This window comes from Pyxicephalus adspersus, chromosome 11 (genome assembly GCF_032062135.1).
Source record: "Pyxicephalus adspersus chromosome 11, UCB_Pads_2.0, whole genome shotgun sequence".
In the NCBI taxonomy this organism is placed as follows: Eukaryota; Metazoa; Chordata; class Amphibia; order Anura; family Pyxicephalidae; genus Pyxicephalus; species Pyxicephalus adspersus.
In genome coordinates, this window is record NC_092868.1 from 29240329 (window position 1) to 29266022 (window position 25694).

General features: G+C 36.0%; 1 protein-coding gene across 8 annotated transcripts in view; it reads right to left on the reverse strand.

The window, feature by feature from the left end:
* Positions 1–25694, reverse strand: part of LOC140340396 (myosin-10-like) — a 132080-nt gene that overhangs the window by 13965 nt on the left and 92421 nt on the right. For 4 of the 8 annotated variants that reach the window (XM_072425560.1, XM_072425561.1, XM_072425562.1 and 1 more), the window contains 27 exons: positions 24927–25045; positions 24659–24811; positions 22680–22853; positions 21668–21841; positions 20900–21014; positions 19920–19988; positions 17050–17243; positions 16606–16727; positions 15800–15869; positions 15386–15546; positions 14179–14287; positions 12946–13077; positions 12416–12622; positions 9601–9738; positions 9256–9379; positions 8147–8318; positions 7817–8029; positions 6840–6984; positions 5841–6047; positions 5020–5124; positions 4743–4895; positions 4086–4334; positions 3283–3495; positions 2974–3186; positions 1918–2079; positions 1155–1283; positions 323–411 (listed from right to left, as the gene is read on the reverse strand). In XM_072425560.1, the coding sequence (XP_072281661.1) occupies positions 323–411; positions 1155–1283; positions 1918–2079; positions 2974–3186; positions 3283–3495; positions 4086–4334; positions 4743–4895; positions 5020–5124; positions 5841–6047; positions 6840–6984; positions 7817–8029; positions 8147–8318; positions 9256–9379; positions 9601–9738; positions 12416–12622; positions 12946–13077; positions 14179–14287; positions 15386–15546; positions 15800–15869; positions 16606–16727; positions 17050–17243; positions 19920–19988; positions 20900–21014; positions 21668–21841; positions 22680–22853; positions 24659–24811; positions 24927–25045 (4111 nt within the window). The remainder of the gene's footprint in view (positions 1–322; positions 412–1154; positions 1284–1917; positions 2080–2973; positions 3187–3282; positions 3496–4085; positions 4335–4742; positions 4896–5019; positions 5125–5840; positions 6048–6839; positions 6985–7816; positions 8030–8146; positions 8319–9255; positions 9380–9600; positions 9739–12415; positions 12623–12945; positions 13078–14178; positions 14288–15385; positions 15547–15799; positions 15870–16605; positions 16728–17049; positions 17244–19919; positions 19989–20899; positions 21015–21667; positions 21842–22679; positions 22854–24658; positions 24812–24926; positions 25046–25694) is intronic. The other 4 variants (XM_072425566.1, XM_072425564.1, XM_072425565.1 and 1 more) reach the window with 1 other exon arrangement.

Below are 25694 nucleotides of genomic sequence, written 5' to 3' on the forward strand. Positions count from 1 at the left end.
CTACTCTCAAGAATGCAGAGACCATTTTCATGAAGGCCACCCTAGGTAAGACCCACATGTAAAGCTGAGTTTCGATGATAAAAATAAATCCGATCCAATTTACGTTACTTTACACTTCCCAACACCACAGGTTAGAGCAAGAGGCACTTGGGTAAGGTGATAAAGCAATATGTAAACCCCTAAACCTTTGTGTTACTAATCTGTGCTGCAAAAACAGATGAAAGTCCTAATAGATACTACATTTTAACTAGATAGAAGCGGCCTGCTTTCCAAGGTTTACAGAACTACTGTACTATATATGTTTGGAAAATCAGATACATACTTGCCACTAACACCATTCGCCAGCTCATCTGCCAGATCATCTCTTTCCTGCTGAGCTTGTCTTTTAGCTCTTTCTGCAGCTGCCAGTTCCTGTAATGTTGCAGGGTATATACATTTAAATTTAGAGCATTAAGCATATTTGTACAAAGTTTTTTTCATAATCTAGACAAGACAGGGTGTTCAACTAGTATAACCAATATTGTATACACTAAACATGTTTCTCTGTTTGGCCCCTTTCTGCCACCATCTGTATATAAATATCCCCCAACATGATGCTCTATGCCAGGAAAAAGATCATAAATGTTTTCCCCTTTGAGAGACACCGTCTGCACTAAGTGCCGGCTGTCACTGACAGCTCAGATCCCCAATATTAGGAACCAATCCGTTTTAACACAGTAACCACATGCAGGCCATAGGCTACATTAAAACAAGATAAATCCTTCAGGGAGAAGACAGACAGTGCCACATTTAGGTCTCAGTACTCATCTCAAATGCTATAAGTTTATTGGTGTAATTGGATTTTAGAATATAAAAATCAAAATAATTTAAACAAAGAAACATTTTTTTGCCTTTGTACTCATTAAAAGCCTTAAATCCTTATAGAGTATAAAAAATAAACAAGGTATGCAAATTATACATTATTGTCAGGTTTACCGCAGCATCCTACTACTAGCTTTGACCTGGGCTGATGTTGCTAAGTGTACCCTTCAGCATCTAGTCATTAATGCTCTTTTGGCATGAAAGGGTTGCTCTAGTCAGCATGAGATTTTTCTATTTTGGCATATGTATAGCAATCCTAGATGGAAGAAATGATGTCCCTGGCCATGACAAACCTCTTGTAGCTGTAAGAGTTCTGTTTCTAAGTTCTTTAGCTTCTTCTCATTTTCTCTAGATTGAATGAACATTTCCTCCCGAGATGTGCGAGTCTCTTCCACTTCCCGCCAAACTTCTTTCAGCTGGAGCTGTAACACAAATCATTCTCGATAAGATATATGATGTCAGATATTGAAAAATCTGCAATTGAAACCCTAAAACCCTGATTCTTAAACATTTTTTTTTCACCAAGCCAAAGGTAAGTGTCCATAGACATTGTGTTCTCATGTTTCCTGTGCGATGTACCACCTCAAACGTGGCTCATTAAAAGTCAGGTAAAGCAGATTGAATCCAGCCTTTTCTTTTCTGATGGTGTTTGCAATTAAAATGCATGCATTTGAGTTTTAACACCTATTCAAAATACAAATGTGCTTGCTATTCATACACAAATGTGGTTGAATAGCAATTGTAGCATTTGAAAAGAACGCTTATGAACACTTACCTCTACATTGAGATATCCTTTGACACAATAAATGAAACATCAATTCACTGATGAAAAGTAAATTACTTTGAAAGGATTAATAATAAATCTGGGACTACAGATATTTAATTGTTAAAAAATCAAAATGAAATATAGATTTAACATCCAGCAAAAAACAAAATACTAGCTATTGGGCAGGACTGATCATAAATACATTAAACAATATTTATGTAAGCAGCTTCCTTTTTTTCATACATCTATTACAATATTTCTCTAACAGGCAATAAGGTCCCTTTTATTACCTGTAGTCTTTTCAGTTGCTTAACTGCCTCTTCCCGGCCTTTGTTAGCTGCATCAATTTGATTTTCCATTTCCTGAAGATCCATTTCTACTTTTTTCTTTGCAGCAAGAATTTGGGCTTTCTGCTTTCGTTCTTCATCCAGTTCCACCTCCAGATCACGCACCTAAAACATAATTAAAGCCTAAATTAATAGCACATTAGATGGTGTGACATTTAGGTTTCCAATAAATATATCACTCTGCAGAATGGGGATGTGTCTAGTGTTCCTAAAGGGTATATATTCTAACGCACGGGTACCCAACCTATAACCCAGGGGTCAAATATGACCTGCCAGGACTTTTAATCTGGCGCAGCAGGATTGTCAAATTGTCAATGCTTTCTGGCCCCCAGTTGAAGTGACAAACCATTAATGTGAAATTATTGACATATTAAAGGCAAATATCAGTACATTGATTCCATTGTCAGCCAGCCCCCAGAAAGACCCTAACAACCATGTAAAGAGTTTGTGCATAAAAAGGGTTTTTTAACTGACTGTTATAGTGACTCTGCAACATAATTGCTAAAATACTGGATAATTGTTATGGTGCTCCTGTCATTATCAAGAAGTACCTAAAAATACCAATTTAATTTTATTTATTTTAACTTTTTAATTAAAGCTAAAACATTTTTGTTTAGGATACTATGGGGAGTGGATAGAACCTCCAAGAGGCTATTATTACTATTTGTGTTCATGTCGGTTAGAAGGACAACAGACAATGGGAAATCTCTAATAGGTACATTTTTTAGTAGTGTGGAAGGTTAGATCCCTGTTATTGCTGAATGTACTTTCCTGTCCCAGTAATTCCATGCATGGGAAAAAAAAGATATTCAGCCCAAGATAGTTGCAGACATGAATATAAAATTGCCCAAGCATATTCATTTTCTCTACACATTTAAAGACCACAATGAGAACACCTACTTCTAGCAAAATAAATCTGACATTCTAACTTTCCCCCATGCAATTCAGGAGACATGTTTGGCTAAAGTAAGGTTTGAATTTGTAATGGTTTTAACCTACCTGCTTGATCAGGAGTTTCTTCTTCTCATCATTGGAGTCATCACGGTTTTGGAGATCTCTTTCAAACTGAGCTTTCATTGCTTGCATGTTGACTTCCAGGCGGAGTTTTCCATCTTCAATGGCTTGAAGCTCATCCTCCAGTTCTTCTATCTGAGTCTTCATGTCCTGGACTTGCTGCTCTAAAGCTCGCTTGGCCCGTTCCAATTCGTGGACCTACATGCATTCGTGGAGTGCATGCATATTGTTAGAAAATGACATTCTGGCACCGTATACATCATTTTTAAAGACAAATATTAAATAATTTCTTACATTCTTGCCCACATCATCCTTGGAACTGACAAGGTCATCCATCTCTGCCCGGAGCAGCTTGTTTTGTCTGTCCAGTTCATCCTTTAGATCAAGGGCTTCCTCTAAGGATCGGCTCAAGGACAAGACCTTTGTTTCCTTTTCACGAGCCTCTGCCTCTGCCCTATCTCTCTCCTCGGCATAGCGTGCTGATATGTTTTTCTCTTCTGCTAGCATCTAGAGGAAAAATTAATCAAGTTAAAATTGAAGCAACTACAATCTAAAGGGTTGATAACTAATTGCAAATCAGCTAAAAAATAAAGTTCCCTTTCTAGAACTTGAGTAAATGAGCAAATAGTGTGGTTTGAGGTGCATACAGCATGTCTTTGGGATGCTATAATTGCTTCCTCCACTCCTAGATATCGGAACATTATAAATAGGCAAAGCTTGAACTCCTATGGGTGGTTATAATTGGTGTATGAACTTGCTAATTTCTCAACCTTGCCCTCAGTCCTATTGGCCTATCATTATGATAGTCTCCCTCACTGGCCAATAGAAGTGTGTGCGAAGTGGAAATTTGTAGGGTAGCTTCATTATACCAAAATGTTAAGCTTCTTTCCAGCTATAGAAAGAATCAAATGGGATGTGTGCAGAAAGCAATTAAAGTTGCTGTAGGTATGAGCAGGTACCTCTAGGTGCCTACACTTTATACTTGCTAGCAGCTTTATTTGTTTTGCTAACATTAAAAAGTCAGTTACAAGACTAGTGTTATGTGGGTATTGTTATATATTGCATGTGAGTTTTAATTTTTATATAGTTTGTAATACCTGATCGAATTTTTTTTGTTTCTTTTCTAAGTTTGAAACAATTTGTCGTTGATGATCCAAGTCAACCATGAGGTCATCCAGCTCTTGCTGCAAACGGTTTTTAGTTTTTTCTAGCTTGTCATTGATTTGATGCTTCTCATCGAAACGTTGGTGCATAAGCTCTAACTCCTTGGCCAGCTTCTTCTTGGCTTCTTCCAGGTTTTCCACAGCACCGCCATGATCCTCCATCTTCTTCCTTGATTCGAGAACCTGTGGTTAAATAATAAATTATATGTGAATATAGGCAATGCTGACTACGCCAACAGCTATGTGGTGTGTACTGTTATAGTATTAATTATTATCTGTAAGTTCACATTTATTAAACAATAAAACAGTGCAGCCTGACAGCCAGATGTGAGCACTGACAATCAATGGCAATGAAGCATTACATGACCCTAGAGCCTGTTAACGTCCGTAGACTGTGATCACATACACAGTCAGATGATGTCTATTACATTTTCTTTGTGTATGTGTTTTTTTTTAGTATGCTAAATAATCATTTTTTTTTGTAATTTATGTAACTTTAAATATTTAGCCAGAAAGGTAAAATGGCTTTGCTGGCCATGAGATTGGTTGTATGATGCTAAGAACATATATCTGTGACAGCTGATGTGATACCTGTTGTTGGAGAGCTTGAATCTGACGATTAAGCTGAACCTTTGCAGATTCCTCTTCCTCCAAGTTCTCCAATAGGTTATTTTTCTCCTCTTCTAACTGTTTTACCCTGGAGCTGAAATTTAGCTTCTGTCGGGTCTCTTCTTGTAGCAACTCCTACATATTTAAAAATAAATTATTAGCACCCATTAGAAAAAAAAAAAATATTTTGTATAAATACAGTAACAACAAAATAGGATGGCTGGGAAAGCAATAAATGTGAAAACAAGGAGTGACATACCTGAGCATCTTGCAGCTGTGATTGTACTGCCGATAGATCTTTAGTTAGTTTAATAGACTTGCTTTCTGTAGATCCCAATGAACCAGATACACTATCTAATTCAGCCTGAAAAAAAGCACATAACACACTTAGATTTACTATTATTTATGGTGGATATAAACCAAAAATGTCTCTCTTTATAGGAGTATCTGGCCTGTGTACTCATTTTGGTTTCAGGAGAAATGGAAACTGCAACTTTAGACTTCGGTTATTACAACAAATAGACATGTATTGTATTATATTGTAGTTGTGTTTGTACACTTACAACACAGATACAATAAAGCTTTAGAGAAAAGCTAGGTATAATTTATATAATCTGACCAATAATGTCTTTCCCCCCAAAATGTGCCTACTGACTTGACTAAAACTAATTTGACTCATTTTGAAATTTTTCTCTTAACCACTTTTCTTTGCTTTATGCAGAGATTAATGACATATGTCGGGAACTAGAAGGTGCATAGGGTTTTTTTTTTTCTTGGAATTAGCCTGACTTGTGAGAAGGCGAGAGGTTGACCTCCCATAAAGGGAAACCTGGCTTTTCAGGGATAGCTTGAAGCAGAATTTGGTTCACAGTGCCAATAGGTTGTTTGTCAGTTAAAGATATTATATTTGACAATACCGTGCATAAACATGAATGATTAAGTTTAATGATCGAGTTTAGGTGTGACATTCAAACAGCTAGACATAAAGATATAGTAGTGAAGTGGACAGACAACTTTTTGTATGAAGAGAAGAATTATTAATTATTTATTACTTATTAGGTCTGATTTTATAATTGTTACCTGTAATTTCTGCAGCTTTTCTGCCAGATCAGCTTTGACCTTCTCACTCTCAGACACCCGAACCTGAAGCTCAGACACCTGTCCTTCTAATTTTTTCCGTTTCTGTTCAGATTCCTGTTTAACTGCATGAAGATTCTTGACTTCTTTTACCAGATCAGCATTCTCACCCTCCAGGGTCTGTTTCACTTTCTCTAGGTTCACCTTGAACTGCATAGATGCACAATACAAATATGGTAAAACATCTAATAAGGAAAAATATTGTGTAGATATTTCATTTGACCAATGTACATTTATGGTTCTTGATTTTTTTAATTGATGCTTAACTTTTACAGATGAATAAGCCTTCTGTTTATTTCCATAATATTATCCTGGCAATATTTGGTTTATTTGAATACAAGATTTTCCATCTTGTTTTGCTACTTTTTCATTTACTAGATATTATCCCACAATACAGGGCCACCAGAGTTAGGGGACCTAAAGATTTCTACTACAACCCTAGGGTTAGCTTTAATCTTTCACACTATAAAGAAATTCTAGAACCAATTCAAAAGGCTTTGGAAGTATTTTAACTTAATAGTAATTCATTAATAACAGTCTAAAACCTACTAGAAGAGCAAAGTCTGTAAGGCATCAAGAAATGTAGGTAAGAGTTCCAAGAATGCTTCTATCAAGTTAAAGTTGTGGAAAGTGTGATAAAAACAAAAATACATATTGAATTTCCCAAACAATACTCTCAAGTTAGACTGACATGGGTGCGAGATTCAGAAGAGCATGCTGTGTCTGTTTTGTTGGAATAATGGTCCACTGCGTTTTAAACACACTATACATCCTTCATACTCCAGTTAGTCACATATATACTAAAATTTTCGTCTTGATAAACTGAAATAGTCTCATTGTAGGATTTAGAATAGTATGAGTAGCAATATTAGTTTTTAGAAATGTATTAAAATGTTTTTCTAGCATCTGTGGTGGAAAAATATTCTATGCCTGCACACATACCCTGCGTGATTGTTCCAGTTGTTCTGAGAGATCTTCTAGCGCCTGAGTGTGTCGCTGTCTCATTTCGATAACCTGCGACTCATGGACTTTTGCCTCTTCTTCAATTGTCTTTTTAAGATCTGTCACTTCCTGTTCACGTTTTGTCCTGAACAAAGCATGATAGAAAATTTATACCACTTCAAACAAAAGCAATATTCACAATAAATACATAATACAGTGTATCTGTTTTCATGTTCTGCGCAACCAGTACTTGCTGACATGGTTTGTCAGGGGCTGCTAATACCATTTCTATGGTAGGTCTAAAAGACCACTGCACAGTCCATCTAGTAATCCAAAGAAAATATAGATATGGTCCAAACCATAAGCTATCATTTGTAGTTGGATTTTGAGAACAAAAATTTGATTTCAATTTAAAATAAACTAAATTGTGAAGAAATATCAGGTTTAAAGCCTGTTCTAATTTTTCCAGTGTATACAACCATGCTCTTTGCCTGTAAATATAGTAGAGCCAGGAGATTAGTTTGTGGGACAGTCAGGTGTGACAGGCTGATCTCTCTGTTACTTGGCATCTCAGAGCCACAGAGTGACACACAACGACACTTGCATGTCAATTGCCCAGGAGAATGAACTTAATTTGTATATAAAGTGAGATTTAACATCTTTATTTTAACCTAAAAAAAAACTTGACTACCAAAATATAAGGCCATCCTGCTTTGCACACTTGCTTCAAAACAAAAAGTTTGTTGAGAAACCCCAGCTGTATTTTAGGCATCAGAAGGGAGTACCGTAACACACAAATAGTTGTTTTGCAGATTGTTTCAATGCATGAGAATATTCTAGGCACAAACAAATTTTAATGAAATCACAGTGCAACTGCCAAGATCAAATACTAAACTCAAGTGATGATGGTGCTGTATTGAAATAAAGTTATTATGTACAGCAGTTTGTACAGACAATGAAGATTGTCCAATGCTCACCTAAGCTCTTGTTGTGCAGCTGTGGAATCTAATGTGTCTTCCAGCTCAGACTTTAGAGCCTCCAGTTCCTCCCCAAGGTCCCGGCGCTGCTTCTCGGCCTTTGCTCTTGCAGCCTTTTCAGACTCTAGGTCTTCTTGTAATTCTGAGAGCTGAGACTGTATTTCCCGAAGTTGTTTCAACAAATTATTCTTCTGTGCTGCTTCCTCTTCAACTCTAATAGTAAAAAAACAAATACATAACATTTATATACACCCAGCAGATGAGAAACAAAGGGTTTACTGAGACCCAGAGCAGACATGGTTATTGCTACAGCATTGTTCCCCAATATACCTAGCAAGAGCTGCCTGGAGCTCCTCTTCCTTACGAGCCAGTTGCTGTTTCAGATCCTCAATCTGTTGCTGTAGCTCCAAAATCTGATCTTGTAAGTCAGATGTTTCCCCATCAAGTTTTCTCTTTAATTTTTCCATTTCTTGTCTTCCTTTTTCTTCCTTCTTGAGACGATCTAAAAGGTTAAAATAAACATTTTAATTTTGGTTTAAAAATCCCTGGTATGATAGTTTGCTGTTAACAAACTTAGGTGAATAATAAGATATATATAGCACTATTTAGGCTTGGTCACCCTATATGTGGACTGAAACTACCAGAGCTACCACTGGGTTCAGTAGATTGAACCCATTCTGTTTTTACCTGTGTGTGTTCTGGTAAAAGATGTGTGATGGTTATAACCTAAAGGGCAAAATTATTTTTTTACAGATCTGCCATAATAAATGCCATTTAGCAATGTCATGTCTCTTTCTTGACAGGTTTACTGGCATACAATAACTTGAAAAGTATACATACATTTTACTATTTTGTACAGTGTGTGTATTTTTGTAGAATTAATCATGGTAATATTGAACTACTTCTGAGGTATCCAAAATGGGGGTAATTATTCAGTATACTTAATATCTTTGGCACTCAGATAATTTTGACTTCTCTTAATAAGAAGGTATTGTATAAGTTAATGTTGCAGTAATCTGTAAATGCTGGAGATGTTTACAAAATGGTACAGTAGGGTAATTTACTAAATAAATGAAGGCTGTTCATTTAGAAAAGTTTATATCACCTAAAAGTAATGTTTTACTAATCTTGGTGAATGCAGGAAAATGCACTTAGTGACAAATACCCAATCATGTAGTGTATTTGTCATACGGTATCTCACAGAAAATCTTTCAGACCAATATGGTCACTATACCTGGAATTACCTGGTATTTCTCTTTGCTCTCAGCACTTGAACACTTGAATATGGGAGTGCAGAGAGGAATTAGTATGTGCAGCTGATTTTGCGGCAGTTAGGTGCACGATATCCAAGTCAAATTTTCACTCATTACAAAAAAACAATAAAGATTATTTATCAACCTAGCTATTAGAATGTACATAGTACAGTAATATTGTTCTACCTTCCATATCTGCAATGACAGCCTCATATTTGTTGCGGAGTTTGCTCAGACTCTTTACTTTCTCTTCTTCTTCAGCCATATTACTGGTAAATTCTGAAATGCGATCCTCCAACAACTTTCGTTCCTGTAACATTCACAGTAATGATTTGCATTACCAAAATATGTAACTATCTGCACATGTATCAATTCAAGCATCTAGTAACATCTCTGCCAGTTAAGTACACTATATTTTTTTGTAAGAACTATACTTGAGACAACAATTTTGGGTATCAAACCACTTGATATTCCTAAAGCTATAGATTTTGACTTACAACACTTCACTGCTTATAGACATGGCTATCCTACCTTGCTGAGTTTAGAATTCTGGTCCTCTAACAGAAGAATATCTTCTTCCATCTTTTTCAGCTTGCCTTCCGTTGTTACTTTCTCCAGTTGAAGTTTCTGTCGAGCGGCCTCTTCTTCTTCTAATTGTTCCTCTAAATCCTACAAACAAGCATCCACAGTGAGGCAACAAAAACAAACAAATGATCTGACCTTTATAGTTTAATGTATCTCAGGGAAACCTATGAATGTGCACAGTTCCATGAGGTTCGATATGAAGCCTTCAACAGACTATTTCATGATATCTGCAAATACTTGCTGATCTTGAAGTTGTCTGATACCACAAATATACATGAAGCATGAGGGCTGGTATCCATATAGTGGCATATAATTAGAAAAAAAGACACCTCCAAAAAAACAGGGTGGGCCCCTATTTACCTAGTTCACCTAGTTACCTAGTAAGTACTTCTAAAACACAAAATTAATTTTAACACATTTTTACCCAGATTTTATGTCCACAGCAAGGAAAACAATCATTTTCCTCTGCTATAAGTCCTGGCAGAAAATGGTAAGGTTAACCACCAGAAATGTGTTGGATAATTACACCATTTCTGTCTGGAAATTCATTTGGGAATACATTTGTTACCTGATATTTTGGCACAAAGGTGTGGTTATAAATTGCCCATTTGAAACAGCCTGACATTTAGGAGGGCAGTGAAAGCTGAAGCAGGTGAGTGAATGTTTTTTTACTAGGTGAAATATTCTCTCTGAAGTAAACCCTTCATTACATTATTATGTGGGATATTGCTGGCCACCTATGCTAGATGCCTGGAGTGACCCAGAACAATCATGCAGGGAATAAAAGTCACAAAGAGGCAGAATACCTTATATCTATATACAGTTAGGTCCAAAAATATTTAGACAGAGACAACTTTTTTTCTAAATTTGGTTCTGTACATTATCACAATTATTTTAAATGAAACAACTCAGATGCAGTTGAACTGCAGGCTTTAATTCAATAAGTTAAACAAAAAGATTGCATAAAAATGTGAGAAATAAAGCTTTTTTTAACACAATCACTTCATTTCAGGGGCTCAAACGTAATTGGACAAAATAAAAAGCTGAAAATTAAATGTTCATTTCTAATACTTGGTTGAAAACCCTTTGCTGGCAATGACAGCCTGTAGTCTTGAACGCATGGACATCACCAGATGCTGGGTTTCCTCCTTTTTAATGCTCTGCCAGGCCTTTACTGCAGCAGCTTTCAGTTGCTGTTTGTTTGTGGGCCTTTCTGTCTAAAGTTTAGTCTTCAACAAGTGAAATGCATGCTCAATTAGGTTTAGATCAGGTGAATGACTTGGCCATTCAATGATATTCCACTTCTTTGCTTTATTAATCCCCTGGGTTGCATTGGCTGTATGTTTTGGGTCATTGTCCATCTGTATTATGAAACGGCTCCCAATCAATGTGACTGCATTTAGCTGGATTTGAGCAGACAGTATGTCTCTGAACACCTCAGAATTCATTCGGCTGCTTCTGTCCTGTGTCACATCATGGATAAACACTAGTGTCCCAGTGCCATGGCAGCCATGCATGCCCAAGCCATCACACTGCCTCCGCCATGTTTTACAGATGATGTGGTATGCTTTGGATCATGAGCTGTTCCACGCCTTCTCCATACTTTTTTCTTGTCGTCACTCTGGTGAAGGTTGATCCTGGTTTCATCTGTCCAAAGAATGTTCACCCTCTGTATTTACTTTCATGCAGTCTTCTCTTTATGGTAGACTTGGATATCGATACGTCTACTTCTTGGAGAGTGTTGTTCACTTGGTTGGCTGTTGTGAAGGGGTTTCTCTTCACCATGGAAATGATTCTGCGATCATCCACCACTGTTGTCTTCCATGGACGTCCAGGTCTTTTGGCGTTGCTGAGTTCACCAATGCTTTGTTTCTTTCACATGATGTACCAAACTGTAGATTTTGCCACTCCTAATAGTGTAACAATTTCTCAGATGGGTTTTTCTGTTTTTGCAGCTTAAGGATGGCTTGTTTCACCTGCATGGAGAGCTCCTTTGACCGCATGTTGTCTGAAAATTGTCTGTCAAAATTTTTTCCACATACAAGCCCCCCATCACCCCCCCCCAAATCAACTCCAGACATTTATTCTGCTTAATTGATGACATAACAAAGGAATTGCCCACACCAGCCCATGAAATAGCCTTTGAGTCAATTGTCCAATTACTGTTGAGCCCCTGAAATGAAATGATTGTGTAAAAAAAAAAGCTTTAGTTCCTCACATTTTTATGCAATCTTTTTGTTCAACCCACTGAATTAAATCTGAAAGTCTGCAGTTCAACTGCGTCTGAGTTGTCAGTTGCATCTGTCATTTAAAATTATTTGTGGTAATGTACAGAACCAAAATTAGAATAAAAGGTGTCCCTGTCCAAATATTTATGGACCTAACTGTATGTATTGGTTAGGATTCAAGAGGTGGTAACATATGTATCATTATGTAAGCCAACTAGCATTTTTTAAAAAGAAAGGTTGTCAATTACTGTTAATATATTACCTTTATTACTAGAAAATGTACATCCCATTCAAGAATATGACTAAAATCTACCCCTTTCCTTCACACACAGCCATGTATAACCAGGGAAACAAATATAAACAAAGTTACCTACAGTTGTATCACAAAGTGGAATACTAGGGAATCCTGATGCAGAAAAATTTAAGTTTAAATGATTTTTTACCGAACTTAAATGGCTCAACATCTGCTGTGTGTGAATGCTGTTAGGTAAATTGAATATATAGGTTATCAAACAAATGCTAATAAACATTACCTGCACATGTTGCTGCATCTTCTTCTTCTCATTTTGCAGCTGCAAGTTACGCTCCTCTTCCTCCTCTACACGGGACTCCAAATCATGTAATATTTCCTCTAGCTCCTGTTTCTTTGCTGCAAGTCTGGCTCGCATCTCTTCAGCCTCTGCAAACAGCTCTGTCTCTGCTTGCAACTGTTCTGCCAAAATTGTTTTTTCTTCCACCAACTGGAAACAAAGGATAAAATATTATGTCATTATGGCATTCTACAATATAAATGATCCTCTGAAAATGCATAGTTCAAGATAATGTTACTAGTTACTCACTTGTAGGTGGAAAAAGTATAAAAACATCTGTATTTGACTCTTGATTTAAATAAAAACCTGTAGTCACTAGAAATAGTTTCTAATACCTCTGCTAGCCAGAAAACTCTTTTTTCTGCTTCTATGAAATAAAGGGCCTGACACATTCAGACTATGCTCTGTAGTTTTTGTGCATGTTAGTCTGATTTGCTCTGTATGTCAAAAGTGACTTGTCTGTATGCTCCTACCTGCTGGTACTTGCTTCCCATTTCCTTTAGTTCCTCCTCAGTCTTGATTTGAGTATCTTTCACCTTCTGCAGTTCCACTACCTTGGCCTGCATTACTTCATCCTGTCGAGTCACTTGTAACAATGGTTTGACCTAGAAAAAGAATCATAATGTTTATTAGATTAGATTATTTATTACAAAAAACAGGGGAAACATTTCAAGACAAGTGTGTCAGCAATGAAAACAATTCTTTGACAAGTCTTGGATAGTTTAATTGTCTAAACCTGGTTATACGATCTCTTGCAGATACTATATATTTTTCTTGACCTTTTAACATGGAGGAACACTTGAAATGACTTTCTAGTCTTCAGAAAATCCCTGCTATAATTACTATACTCACAGCTCACAGAATATTAGTGTGGTGGTCAGTATGAAGAATGCATTGCTGGACAGTGGGAAGAATGTCACCCTTACAGATACAGCCAAAAAGATCATTGGCATCAGTGGTAACTGACCTCAAAGGTCCAACTTGCTCTTGGCTAAAGGAACCCCTAGCAACCTCTGTAAGAACCCTAGTTGAGAAACACTGCTGTATATCAATTCAGCACAAAGGCCTGCATGTTTCGATATACCTTGATTAGATTGTGTAGGTTGGTCTTTGCACAGTATGGTTGTATAGAGATTAGACAGACAGGTTGTCATGTATGAGAAAGACTTTAAATATTCTCTGGAAACACTGTAGACACCAAATCAATAAGAATGATGCCTTTCCCCAGCTGTACTAAAAAGTTGCTGAAGGACTATCCAATCATTATAGTATGATTGTCTATTTTGATGTATTATTCATTGCAGGTTCTGATAGTTACAACAAGATAATTACGTTTAATATATAAAATGGAGATCTGCTTAGTTTTCTTGTATTCACAGAAGAATAAGAACTAGAGAACACTGGTATCTTGAATAATTGCTGTTTGGGGCATAATAACACATGGGACCATTACAGTTTGAGATGAGATTTCTCTGCTGCAAATGTGTTACAGTATCAGGAATTCAAACTTTCCCACCATGCATAAAACTACATTATGGGTTTCAGGTGGGTGGAAGAAGAAAAAAGGTTTCTATTATTAGAACTGTTTGCTGTCACCTCTGGTAGCAGCGTAAAAAAATGAAGTAATTTTCAGTTAACAAGTTCAGCTTCATCAGTGGCATAAAAAGAAAATAGAATAAAAATAATATCATATAAAAATAGCATACCTTTGTAAACAATCTCCACCACTGCCAATGTCTCAGTTTCAGGTATGCAGCACAGTTTCTCTGCACAACCTTCAAAGCACTCATTTGTTGCTGTTTCTTTGCAAAAGCTCTGAAAAAAGTACATTTTATGATGGGAAATGTAAGAAATTCATACAATTACTGAGTACTAAATGCAATGTATTAGACAATTACATGGTAATTCCATAATTAGTTACAAGTTATCCTGAGATTAAAAATGGAGTGAGCTTGACCTCTACTGGATGTTTATACACACATTGTAACCAAACTTGTAAGAAAGTCATTCAGAAGAGAAATCATTCTGCTTTGTTCTTGAACGCCTATCAGAACTTTCAAATTTTAATTTACTAAAAATCTTACGGTTAGGAGAGGTTGGGGATTCTGTTTGACTTTAATTTTCTGTGTTTCCATGGGGTATTTTTGTATAACTTCCTCTCCTGGTGGCAGGGTCCATGGGCAATGTAAAAAATGTTTTAGCAAAGTAAAAAATAAAATTTTGAAGCTTGCATTGCTGCCTGACCCTCCTGTCATCGTGTTTAATTTGCTGGTGTCACAGGTAAAAAATACAGTGTAAATGTCCCCAAAAGAGTCTCAGACAGCAAATAAAACCTGAATGAAGATCTAACTCATCTTTATTAAATTCAGGACTTAAACTGAAGCGACAATTGGAACTGATTCATTTCCTCCAATATTACAGTATAATTTTTCCAAGGGTGCCATTATATTGGCAAGAAGAGGCTGTTATTTATTTTACATACTGGATTTGTAAAGACAGAGATCATTTTGAATCCTAATCAGGATTACTGGTGAGGATTGCTACAAGGGATAACATAAATGTTGGTATCAGTGGTCTGCAGACAAGATCATTGCATTTTTCAAAACAAAGACATACCAATGATGTAAACCCAAAGTATTCAATTATCAGTTTTATGGGTCCCTGCCAAACAGAACAAATTTTAAATATGACCACACAAGCAACCTAGATTATTCACAGATACTATCCTAGAAATTTAACATGTTGCTGGTCATGTGATGATGAACTTTAGGAGTAAAATTCAATGCATACAGATATTAGAAAATTAATTCTACCAATGGCTTAAATGGCAATGAAGCTGCCCATAAGATGAATATATCAAACTAGATATCAAACACTATACGATAAATAATAAAAGGACATTCACCAACTTACTTCCTGGCAAGGTATCCTCGGGCAGCAGCCTGGAAGAGTACAATGATGTCTGTGATCTTCAGATCTCTTTCCTCTTCCAGGTGAGCCAGCACTCCAGCACGGAAGAATATTTTACTCTGTCCAATGCGATACAGATTGGGGTCTAATTCCAAAGCTTTGATCTAAGATTAAAAAGCAGAATTTATCATTTTTATACATTGTAAATCAGACATTCATTCTACAAAACACAAAATACAACTTTTTAAAGAAAACAAAAACAAAATTTATGGTGATGTGCTTTTTTCCTCCAGCATTAACAGCAATTCCACTAGTTAACAGTAATTCCCTACATGTGTTACTAGATGTTAGATAATGAATACAGTCATTTTAAGGTAATTTCTTTAATTCACAGAAATAAAGTATATAGATTCTTACCATTATTGCACAAGCTTGTTTCCCATCCATAAATCCCTTGGGAATGGCATTTGGAGTCAAAATTTCATATCTAGATTTAAGAGCAGAATTTATTATTAGTGAGTACCACAATAATAGCAGAATTGGATTTCTATGCTATGTTTCTGGCACCAAAAATGCAAATATCTGTCTATACTAGCATGTTCTGTGCTTTCCATGGACCAGCATAGTACAGGTGAATATTTGTCCATGTGAAAGTGAGGATCTGCTGAAAAAGATCTGTATTTTTCAGTAAGACCATTACTTATAGAGAATGATCACTTCCAATACTGAAGGATATAATCAGCGCATCAAACCCAACCTCCACTTTTGCTTTATTAGATTTTTTTCTTTCAAACACTCCCACTTTTGCCTCTTAACACTAGGCGACAAGTAAGCACAATGTAAGTTTTTGTAATTCAATGGCCAATAGAGTTGATAAGGAGATGTAAAAGTGGGGATTGGAAATCCATTAAAGTGAATAGAGCATTTGATCACCTATTAAGGGTAATTATGGTATGCTAATCAATCACTGAGAACCACTGTAAAAAAAGTAAATCATCCTTTTACAGGTATGTTGTTAATAAATTGGTGATCAGAAAAAAATGGAATCACAAACAGAGCCAATACCTAAACCAACTGCCAGTTTTTCATAAGTAGGCCTCTATGGGTGGGAACAACTATATATTAACATGGGGACCCAAATGGACAGAGGGATCTTGTCCCTGACATAGGTTTTTTTTTTTATATTTGCAAATGTCATGAAAAGATTGATTTAATTTGCTTACCTTTGCCTGAACTCCTGGAAGATGATCCTGTTTGGAAAGCCTTGTCTACAAATACGGATTCCTTCTAGGACTCCATTACAGCGCAACTGGTCGAGAACGAGGTGAGGCTCCAGTTTCCCAGCCTAATTAGGAGGCATGTCAATCAATATACAGTAATACAAGAGGCATAGTATTGTCTGTACTTTAAATGTACCTGTGGGCTAAATATCTATTTATACTTGTCCAGTTTGGTGTGCTGCATTAGGCCAGCCCATTTATTTTAAGTGGCTAGGAAATTGTACTCGCACTTTTTTCCAATGTAGTGCACAACAAAACACAGTAATGCTTTGTTTTGCAGCACAGGTTTATATTAAAGTTGTGTTGAGATGTCACTCAAAAATAACCATGCACAACTACATATATATATATTTGTATGTAAATGGTATAAAGGTGTAAATGTCTTACTCTCTTTTCGTGGTTTGGAATGATGCATCGGACAAAGTTGGGGTTAGTGTTTCTTAGTGTAGACATCAGCTTAGACAACGATTCTTTGTACAGCTGTCCCACGGTTCGGAACATTCCTTTCTTTGTCTTGTATGATGAGCCAAATGACATTTCAGACATGCCGCTCATTTGGTCAAGTCCCACAATTCTATCCACTGTGGAATAAATAAATTGAAGGGAAATTCAAATATCAAATCATATAAAAAACTGATACAAATCTGATTACTTAGTGAATATGGAATGGTGACCTAGAGTTTACCTAACAAGCTGCCCAGAAGTAAGATCATGGTAGTCCAAATCAAATTCTAAATACTTATGGGACACATAAGGGGGTCTGCTTACGTTTGTGAACAACCCTGATTTACAATGGTATTTCAAGCAAATTATTATATTAGAGTTGTAAGAAGTATTTAGTGTAAATGACAGCCCTTCACAAAACAAAATATAGAACTGCAGTTAAAAGACCCTATTGAAGTGAATCTAATATTTAGCAAAATTATTGAAAATCAGTTATACCTTTAATGAAAGTTTGGTGTTTGTACCGTAAGTTAACAGCCACCACTAGATAGCAATATGGATACAGTTAAAAGCCTGCTAATAAATCACCAAATGTACCAAATGCACCATAACTCTCTTCTTGGATGTTTATCATTCAAGATTACTTTTAAGTGTATGTAGAGCAAAACAATGTTTTCAGTTTTTTTCTTAGTCCCTTTGAAAAGTCCCACAAATGGGTGTCGATCCTACTTAATGTAGCTTTCTGTAATGTGTCATTGTTTCTGCACTGCTCCTAATGTCAGAGCAAAGGTGTGGAAACATGGCGATAACAGACTAAATGGCTGTCTGACCAATAATTACCCTGCTCGTTCCTATCTTTAAAAATGCAGGGGCTCTCAATGGGTAGTGAGATAAAAATAATAATGCAGAGGCTCTCTATGGAATGAGAACAAAGGTGCTGAATCTTCAAATTGTTCTGTAAGAAAGCAATACTACACTCCAAACTAAAAGAAGAAGAACTAGAAGAAGAATCACTACTAAGATAATAATATAACTGGATGAGGCTATTATGCTACTGTATTCAAGTGGCGGGCATTTATACTAGAAAATAGAAAGTTAGTTTATTATGTAATTGCCTATATATATATATATATATATATATATATATATATATATATATATAATTTTTTTTTTTTTTTTTTTGAGATAAAAATAATAATGCAGGGGGTGTTGCATCAGTAATCCTACCCACAGATTTATGGATCAGCCATTGTTGTTAAAACCCTTCCATTTAGAGCTGCAGTGTTTGGGAGGGAAGCGAATGAGACATAAAAAACGCATTGGCCCACTCAGGGAATCTAAAGGAAGTTTTTTTTTAATTTGATGGGGTTTGTGCATTTCATAAAAACTGGATATAGTACTAAGGTTTCTTTAGAAATTCAGCTTCTATAAAGTGAACTACAAGGACATACTTCAACTATTGCTTTTGAAATGCATATATATGTTTATAATATGTTTATGTATATGAACTGAATATGTACTATGATGATATTTGTCTTTTGTATGACAGTAGACAGTATTATATAGCAGCTAAAACCTGGGTTAGCATGCACATGCACTGAAATATTACACCTTCTTCTCAGTCCATGGAAAACTAGAGAAATCTAATCAAGATGAACCTGGTAAGCTTAGTACAGTTTAGTTGTACATTTGTAATTCACAGGTAAAACATATACATATAAACTAGAAGAGACCTATAGCTAACTCATACAAATTGTCCTCTATAAGACATATCATTCATTTAAAAAAGGCAGGCTACATCCATAAAAAAATAATAAAATTGCAATATAAAACTTTCAGATGTCAAGTGTAAACTTGCATTTATATTTGACTTTCATATCCATATTTTTATACTGCTCTAATTAATACAATGACAGTACTGTTCTCCTTGGAAGAAAACAAATATCCAACTCAGCAAGAGATTACTTTGAAGAATGAATATTTGTACATACAGCTTCCTCAAGTAGATTTTTCCAGATACACAGCAGCCAGCTTTATCACTAAGCTTCATTATAGGCAGGATAGATAATCCATTAAATTATATTAGCAGAAGGATGAATGCATAAAAAATATTACTCTATTAGGGGGAATATATAAAGCCTTTTAATACCTTGTTTTAATGGCCAAATAAAATATTAAATTATAGAATATTTTTTTCTTTAAACAGGAAATAATGCATATTAAAAGGAAAGTCAGGTACACAGACCTTTAAAATGGCATGAAACTCCTAAGACATTACAGGGAAGCTGAGACATCTGACCATTGAAGATGTGCTTGCAGATGTCTATGGTGACTGCTATCGTGAGCAAAGGGTATAGATAACCTTCCAGTGCATAGGAATAACATATGCAGGCTCCCAATGGGAAGACATCATAAAAATACTCTTGCTTGGATTCCTTACTATAACAGACGCCATGGAAATAATGTGAATTTATATACTGAGTGTAAGTCACAGATTACAGGGCATAGAAGGTAGATCAAAAAAAAGCATTGCAATGTTACACTTGATATCTTGAGGAGATACATAAAAACGTATGTTTTACAACCAGCATATTTCATTTTATTTAATATTATGATAATATATAGCATGCCTTTTTTAATGTTTTTTTAGCTCAGTTGAACAGAACAAGAACAGACAAAGCTGAAGGTGAGACAAAAAGGATGCAAGCAAACTGTGTGCAAACATTCATTGTAACACAGCATGCTAGGAATGAATCATCACTGCTAACAGGGATGCCAATATTATAAAACTGACATAGAGCTAAATAACCTACTTTCACCTGGGCCCTGTGGCAGCACAGCGTAGGTGTCAAAGAAATACACCGCCTGAATATTCTGGATATCTGAAGGAATGCAGCATGGCAGTGTAGGGAAGGGATATTGTGTGGAGAGGCAGAATTTGTCATAAGGTAATAAAATGTAACCAAATCATTAACCAAAATGACAGGTTAGTTAGCATTTAGTTGGCAGAAGAAAAAAGGTAATAAGAAAAGAAAGCAGTACATAAAAATAAAAAGTATACCAAAGTGAAATGATATGAAAAAGTAATGTTTATCATGTATAAATACAATGAATTGTTGATTAAGGGTTATATGTGGAAGGTATAGCAAAGCAAGGGAGGAAGAAAAAGTAGAGTCAGAAGACAAAAAACTTAGAAGCATACAGTAGTAGTAGCATACAGCATAGTAGCATACAGCATATCTACCATAATAAACACACAGCACTTTTAAATATATATAAAGTGTTAATATATGCCCATGTTAGATTACAGTATTAATATAAAGAATTTAAAGATAAATGCAAAGTGTAATGACTCCAAACTAGAACTGACACACTGAAATTTTAACCCTCTCACTAATCTACTCACAGCAATTAAAATTTGGTTGGGTGCTACAGGTTACTGTCCCTTACATACTAGAAGAAAGACTACAGAACACTTCTAATGAAATTCTAATGATGGTTGACAGATCCTGTGTAAGAATGTAATGGGGTAGCGTTCCTATTTGGCATATACATAATACTGTGCACAATACATAGTGATATTTTTCTACTATGGAATAAAACAGAATATAGACTAGAACCTTGCTACCATAAGTGTCTTCTTAAAAACAGGGTATAACATACAATATAATAAAATAAAAACAATAGGTACTATGGAAAATTTTTAAACAAATTGTTTATGCTTTGTACCAAGGTACACAAACTACTGACACTCATCCCCATCATCTGTCCTCAACATCTTTCCTTCACTCACCATCTTTCCAGAGCTCTGCTGTGAATTTGTCTGTACTCTGATGAAGGAGAGTGGCCACGTTATCATTCAGAGGATCCATGTTCTTCATCAGCCATTCATCTGCCTTATAGTCCACCTGTCAATAGCCAATATTAAAAAAAATATGCAGACACATTCACCATTATCACAAATCAGACCTGTATTCTCCAGGGAACTGCACACATTTTAGGGTGCTAATAGAGGACAAAAGCACAAAGCATGCAGTAGAAATTTACAACAGATGCAAAGAAATGGCATTTGCAGGTATTGTGCGCATATATCTATCTAAATCTATTATCTATCTGTGCTAAAGTGAGTGTTGCAGTGTTGTCAACCCCAAACCCCGCCCCCCATAACACAGGAAGGTATTCTGTAGTTTAAGGACTGAATTGGCAGAACTAACAATATTTAGGATTTCAGTAATGCACAGGAAGCTAGTTACAAGCTTGCAAGCTTTCTAGGTTTGTGGTAGGATCAACAAGTATTGTTGTGCAATTATGAAGTAGAAAAAGCAAAAGGCCTAAAAAGCTATATATAAGAGACAAAAAATACATCAAATAAAGGTTCTTTGTTAGTAATTACATATACTTTAATATACTCGATAGTTGTAAACTGCAATGCCAGACAGCATGTTATTTTTCCTCCCTTCTAATTCCCCATGTGTATTATCTATGTATTCGCCTTGAGCGATTTTAGAACAAATAAAGGATTCAGTATGCTTTACAATGCAGCCATGACAATGAGACTCACCTTGCCAGCATAGTGGATTATACTCAGATCAGCCTTGTCTCGCAGTTGTCTAGGCTTCTGGAATTTAGGATGGGTGCCAAGTTCTTGGATAACCTTCTCCACAAAACTTTTATCAGTGGCTTTGGGGAACCAGCACTCTTCATCCAGCAAGGACAGGACACCTGGAGGATTGGCCTGAAAGCAGAAACAAGGACACTCATTTCAGACTGCTCGTTGATTTTCTCAGGTTTTTGGTAAATGTGTCAAGCAGTATTACTCTGCCCTTCTATGTCCGCTTCAAACAAACTCAACCCCTTTAAACTCACACTGTGGTTACTGTCTAGCTATGGGTCAGTGTACTTCCAGCATGGGGGATGAACTATGTCTAATGTCTTTCAATGAAGACTGCAATATTGTTCACACCATGGTCCAGAACCTTACCAGCAACACAGAGTGATCAGACCTATGCAGCTAAAGCTGGCAGTCAAGGTTGTAAAAAGGTTTAAAAAAGTCTTTTTCACTTTAATGAAAATTAATTTTGGGTGTTGTCTGAGTACTTGCTGTAAAGAATTTTTATTTTTTATTTTTAACAGTGCATTATTTTTAATGTATTATCTTCTAAGAAGTTTCTCTGCTGGCAATCAACAACTAAGCAAATCACAACCTTAAGATTATATTTTATAGGCATAAAAATGTATAATAATAAATATAAGTGTTAGAAATATCTAAAATAATTTTGCTTTGCTCTGTTATCCATCAACCCTCTTTAAACACCAACATGGACCAAGATACGCCAATTAAATTGATGTATCTAACCTTTTGCCATGGTTGAGGTTAAATGAATATTTATTATGGAACATTTTTTTAGCTAGAAGTCTGCTTTATCTAAATAAACAAAATAGATGGAGGCTTATTTCAGGTTGGAATATTTGCAAGTATAGCTTAAAAATGGGTAACAGCAAAGCATTTTTTTTGTATAACTGTTATTAAAAAAAGAAATGACAAAAACGTAAAATATGTTTTTATTTCTTACTGGTCTCTCGATGAGATCGATGCAAGGCTGAAGATCCAGGCCAAAATCAATGAAGTTCCACTCAATACCTTCCCGCTGATATTCCTCTTGTTCCAGAATGAACATGGTGTGATTGAAGAGCTGTTGTAGTTTCTCATTTGTGTAATTAATACAAAGCTGTTCAAAGGAGTTCAGCTACAAATATGATATAATAAAAATTAATGTCCGGCTTTAATACTGTGTTACATAAGCAAACTAGGTGAGGCATAATAAAATTGCATCCATTAACACTGCAGATTTGAATCACAACATTCATGTGGCTCTACAATGTATTGATAAAGTGAAGAATTAGGATAAAGTAGAACTAGCCTTTCAATTAAAAATAAGTTGTGCAACACCTAAGTATAATTGCATCTCCATTTAAAGATTTCCTAATTTCATTGCAAAGTCTCACAACTACCTTGGTAGTTGATTCATTCAACCAGTGACATCCACTAAAGCTAAATTTATACAGATACTAAAATGCTTAAAAACACTAAAAAAAAATATATATATATGTGGGAATTCAGCAATTTTTACATATAGAAACACATGGTGAAAAAAATGCTACCTAATACTCCCATGATTTTCCTTTCAAAGGACATTGAGGATAAATTGCCTGTTATTTAGCTCTTATGTGCGCCATCATTCATTGATCCAAATGCTGGTTCTTGCACAGTACTTTACTATATTGTACTTACTACAATGTTTAAGATTTATTGTGCAACATTTAGGACAGGAAACCATGAAAATTTTGTTCATCGCAAATTGTTTTTACAGCAAAATGTAACTATGGCCATGCAGGGTAAATGTCCTTCTTCCTCAGAGTACCTAATCACCTTTCCTTTGCTCCCCTAACGCTCTTGTTCTATTCAGGTAACAGGAGTAAACAACTTAGTGAGCAATGGAAAGTATTCATGTGTATAATCTAAGTTGTCTAGCAGTGATTACACAGAGCTGACACTCCATACTCCCATGCAACAATATTGGGCAAATGACCAAGCACCAGTGCTGTCACATGAAAAGAAGGGGAGTGAGCCATTGACTAGTTCTCCTTGCTTTATGCATTGGGAAACTGGCGGCATTCACTGGAGAAATTACAACTTGGTTTTAGCTGTATAAGTGTTGTATTATAAAACAAAAAATTTGCATCGATCCTACATTTAATAAAAGCTTTAGTAAAATATTTGCAGCTTTACCTCTAAAATCTCTACTGCTAACACACTGCCTGGATTATAAACACGGAGCTTATTAAATGCTGCAAAGAACAGTATGCAAAGTGCATCATCCCTTAAGCAATGAGCATTCAGGTTTCACTGATCTGACTGCAGAAAATAGAAATTCCACTAGAGGCCCTCAGTTACACAATTTATTATAAATTACCCAAAGCAGTGTTGCTGGCAGATTTCCCAGCCATATTTTAATGTAAACCTTTATGTTTTAATAAGTCTAAAAAAAACTGTAAGAGTGACTGGCTTTTGTTTGTCCCAATAGAAATAGTAATGTGAATAATATTTATTATAATTAATATGCATTTTTAAAGCTGCAGTGCTTTATAGAATTCATAGTCACAAAGCTATCAGACCAGCACACTCTAACATAGTCTAATGTCTCCACCATAGTTTAAGGACACTTTTTGGAATGAAAAGCCAATTTACCTTCCAGTTGGAATTTTTTGGTATGCAGGAGGAATCCATGCAATTAATATGAACAAATTAAACCCAGTACCAGCCTATTAGCCACTGTTCTGCCCCATGCATGATTCCTCAACCTGGTATATGTATACCATACTATAGGAAACATTCCATAAACTGAAGAAACTACATGCTATTTTTAATATCCTCGGTCTTTAAACTGAGGTAAGCAAAATTACACTGTTGGAAATATTCATACAAACAGCTGTTTTTTATTCAGCATGTCATTTACAAATGCTAATATATCTATCACACCTCCATCCTTACCTCAAAGATTTCAAAGCCAGCTATGTCCAGGATGCCAATAAATGATGCACCTTGTCGTTTGGTCCTATCAAGTGCTCTGTTGATGCGATGGACCAGCCAGCGGAAAAGCCTTTCATATAACGCTTTAGCAAGTGCCTCCACAGCAAAGTCAGCCTGTAGAAGAAGCAATGCAAACATCCCTGTAAGTGTAAAGTAAATTTCTCTGCATGTTATGCATTGTGTAATAATATCATATAACGTGAATAATGTAATTTTTAACAAAGGTCACCTGTTCCTTAGTCTGAGCCTTCTGGACATAATCACGCCCAACTTTAATCTTCGGCATCAGGATGGCACGTGTAAATTCTGTCACATTAAGTCCCAAAAGATGGCACAGTTTCTGTGCAGCTACACAAACAAACAAATGTTGATGAGTACAGATTATATAAAAAACTCCATAGAAGCAGTGATAATTTGTTGCCTAGATGACCACATTGTTTTGTTCAATTTGTATATACTACACTAGGAGTTGGCAGACTGCTAGGCCATTTCAGGAGGTCAAGAAGGCACACTAGGCCAGAAGAAACAAGGTGTCCAACGAAAGTTTTTTTTCCAGACGTGACTGCAGTCTACATCTGCGGTGTAGTCTCTGTACGTGTGCGTGTGCTTGGCATCGAAATGCCCCTTGAGATTCGACTGCTTGAAAGTGCTGTTGGTGTCGTTGCACACTAAACCCAGGGCTTTGTTGCCGCATTGGACGAAGAATAATTTTTCAGTCCATTCAGGGTTGAAAACACGATGTTCGAGGTCAACCTTCCGGTGCTCTTTAGGCAAAGTAAGTGCGGGAACTCAATGATATCACAGGAACTGCCAATAACGCGACAATTCAATTAAGCCGGATCCAACAATAAATAACTAGGGGGGCGTTTGGCCGAACTGGAATACTGGCTAAATCATATCCGGCCTCATGGCCGGAGTTTTCCTACCTCTGTACTACACTTTTATATAGTTTATAAGGGACCATGCTGAAGTCCGTAAGTTGGGCAGAAATACAAGC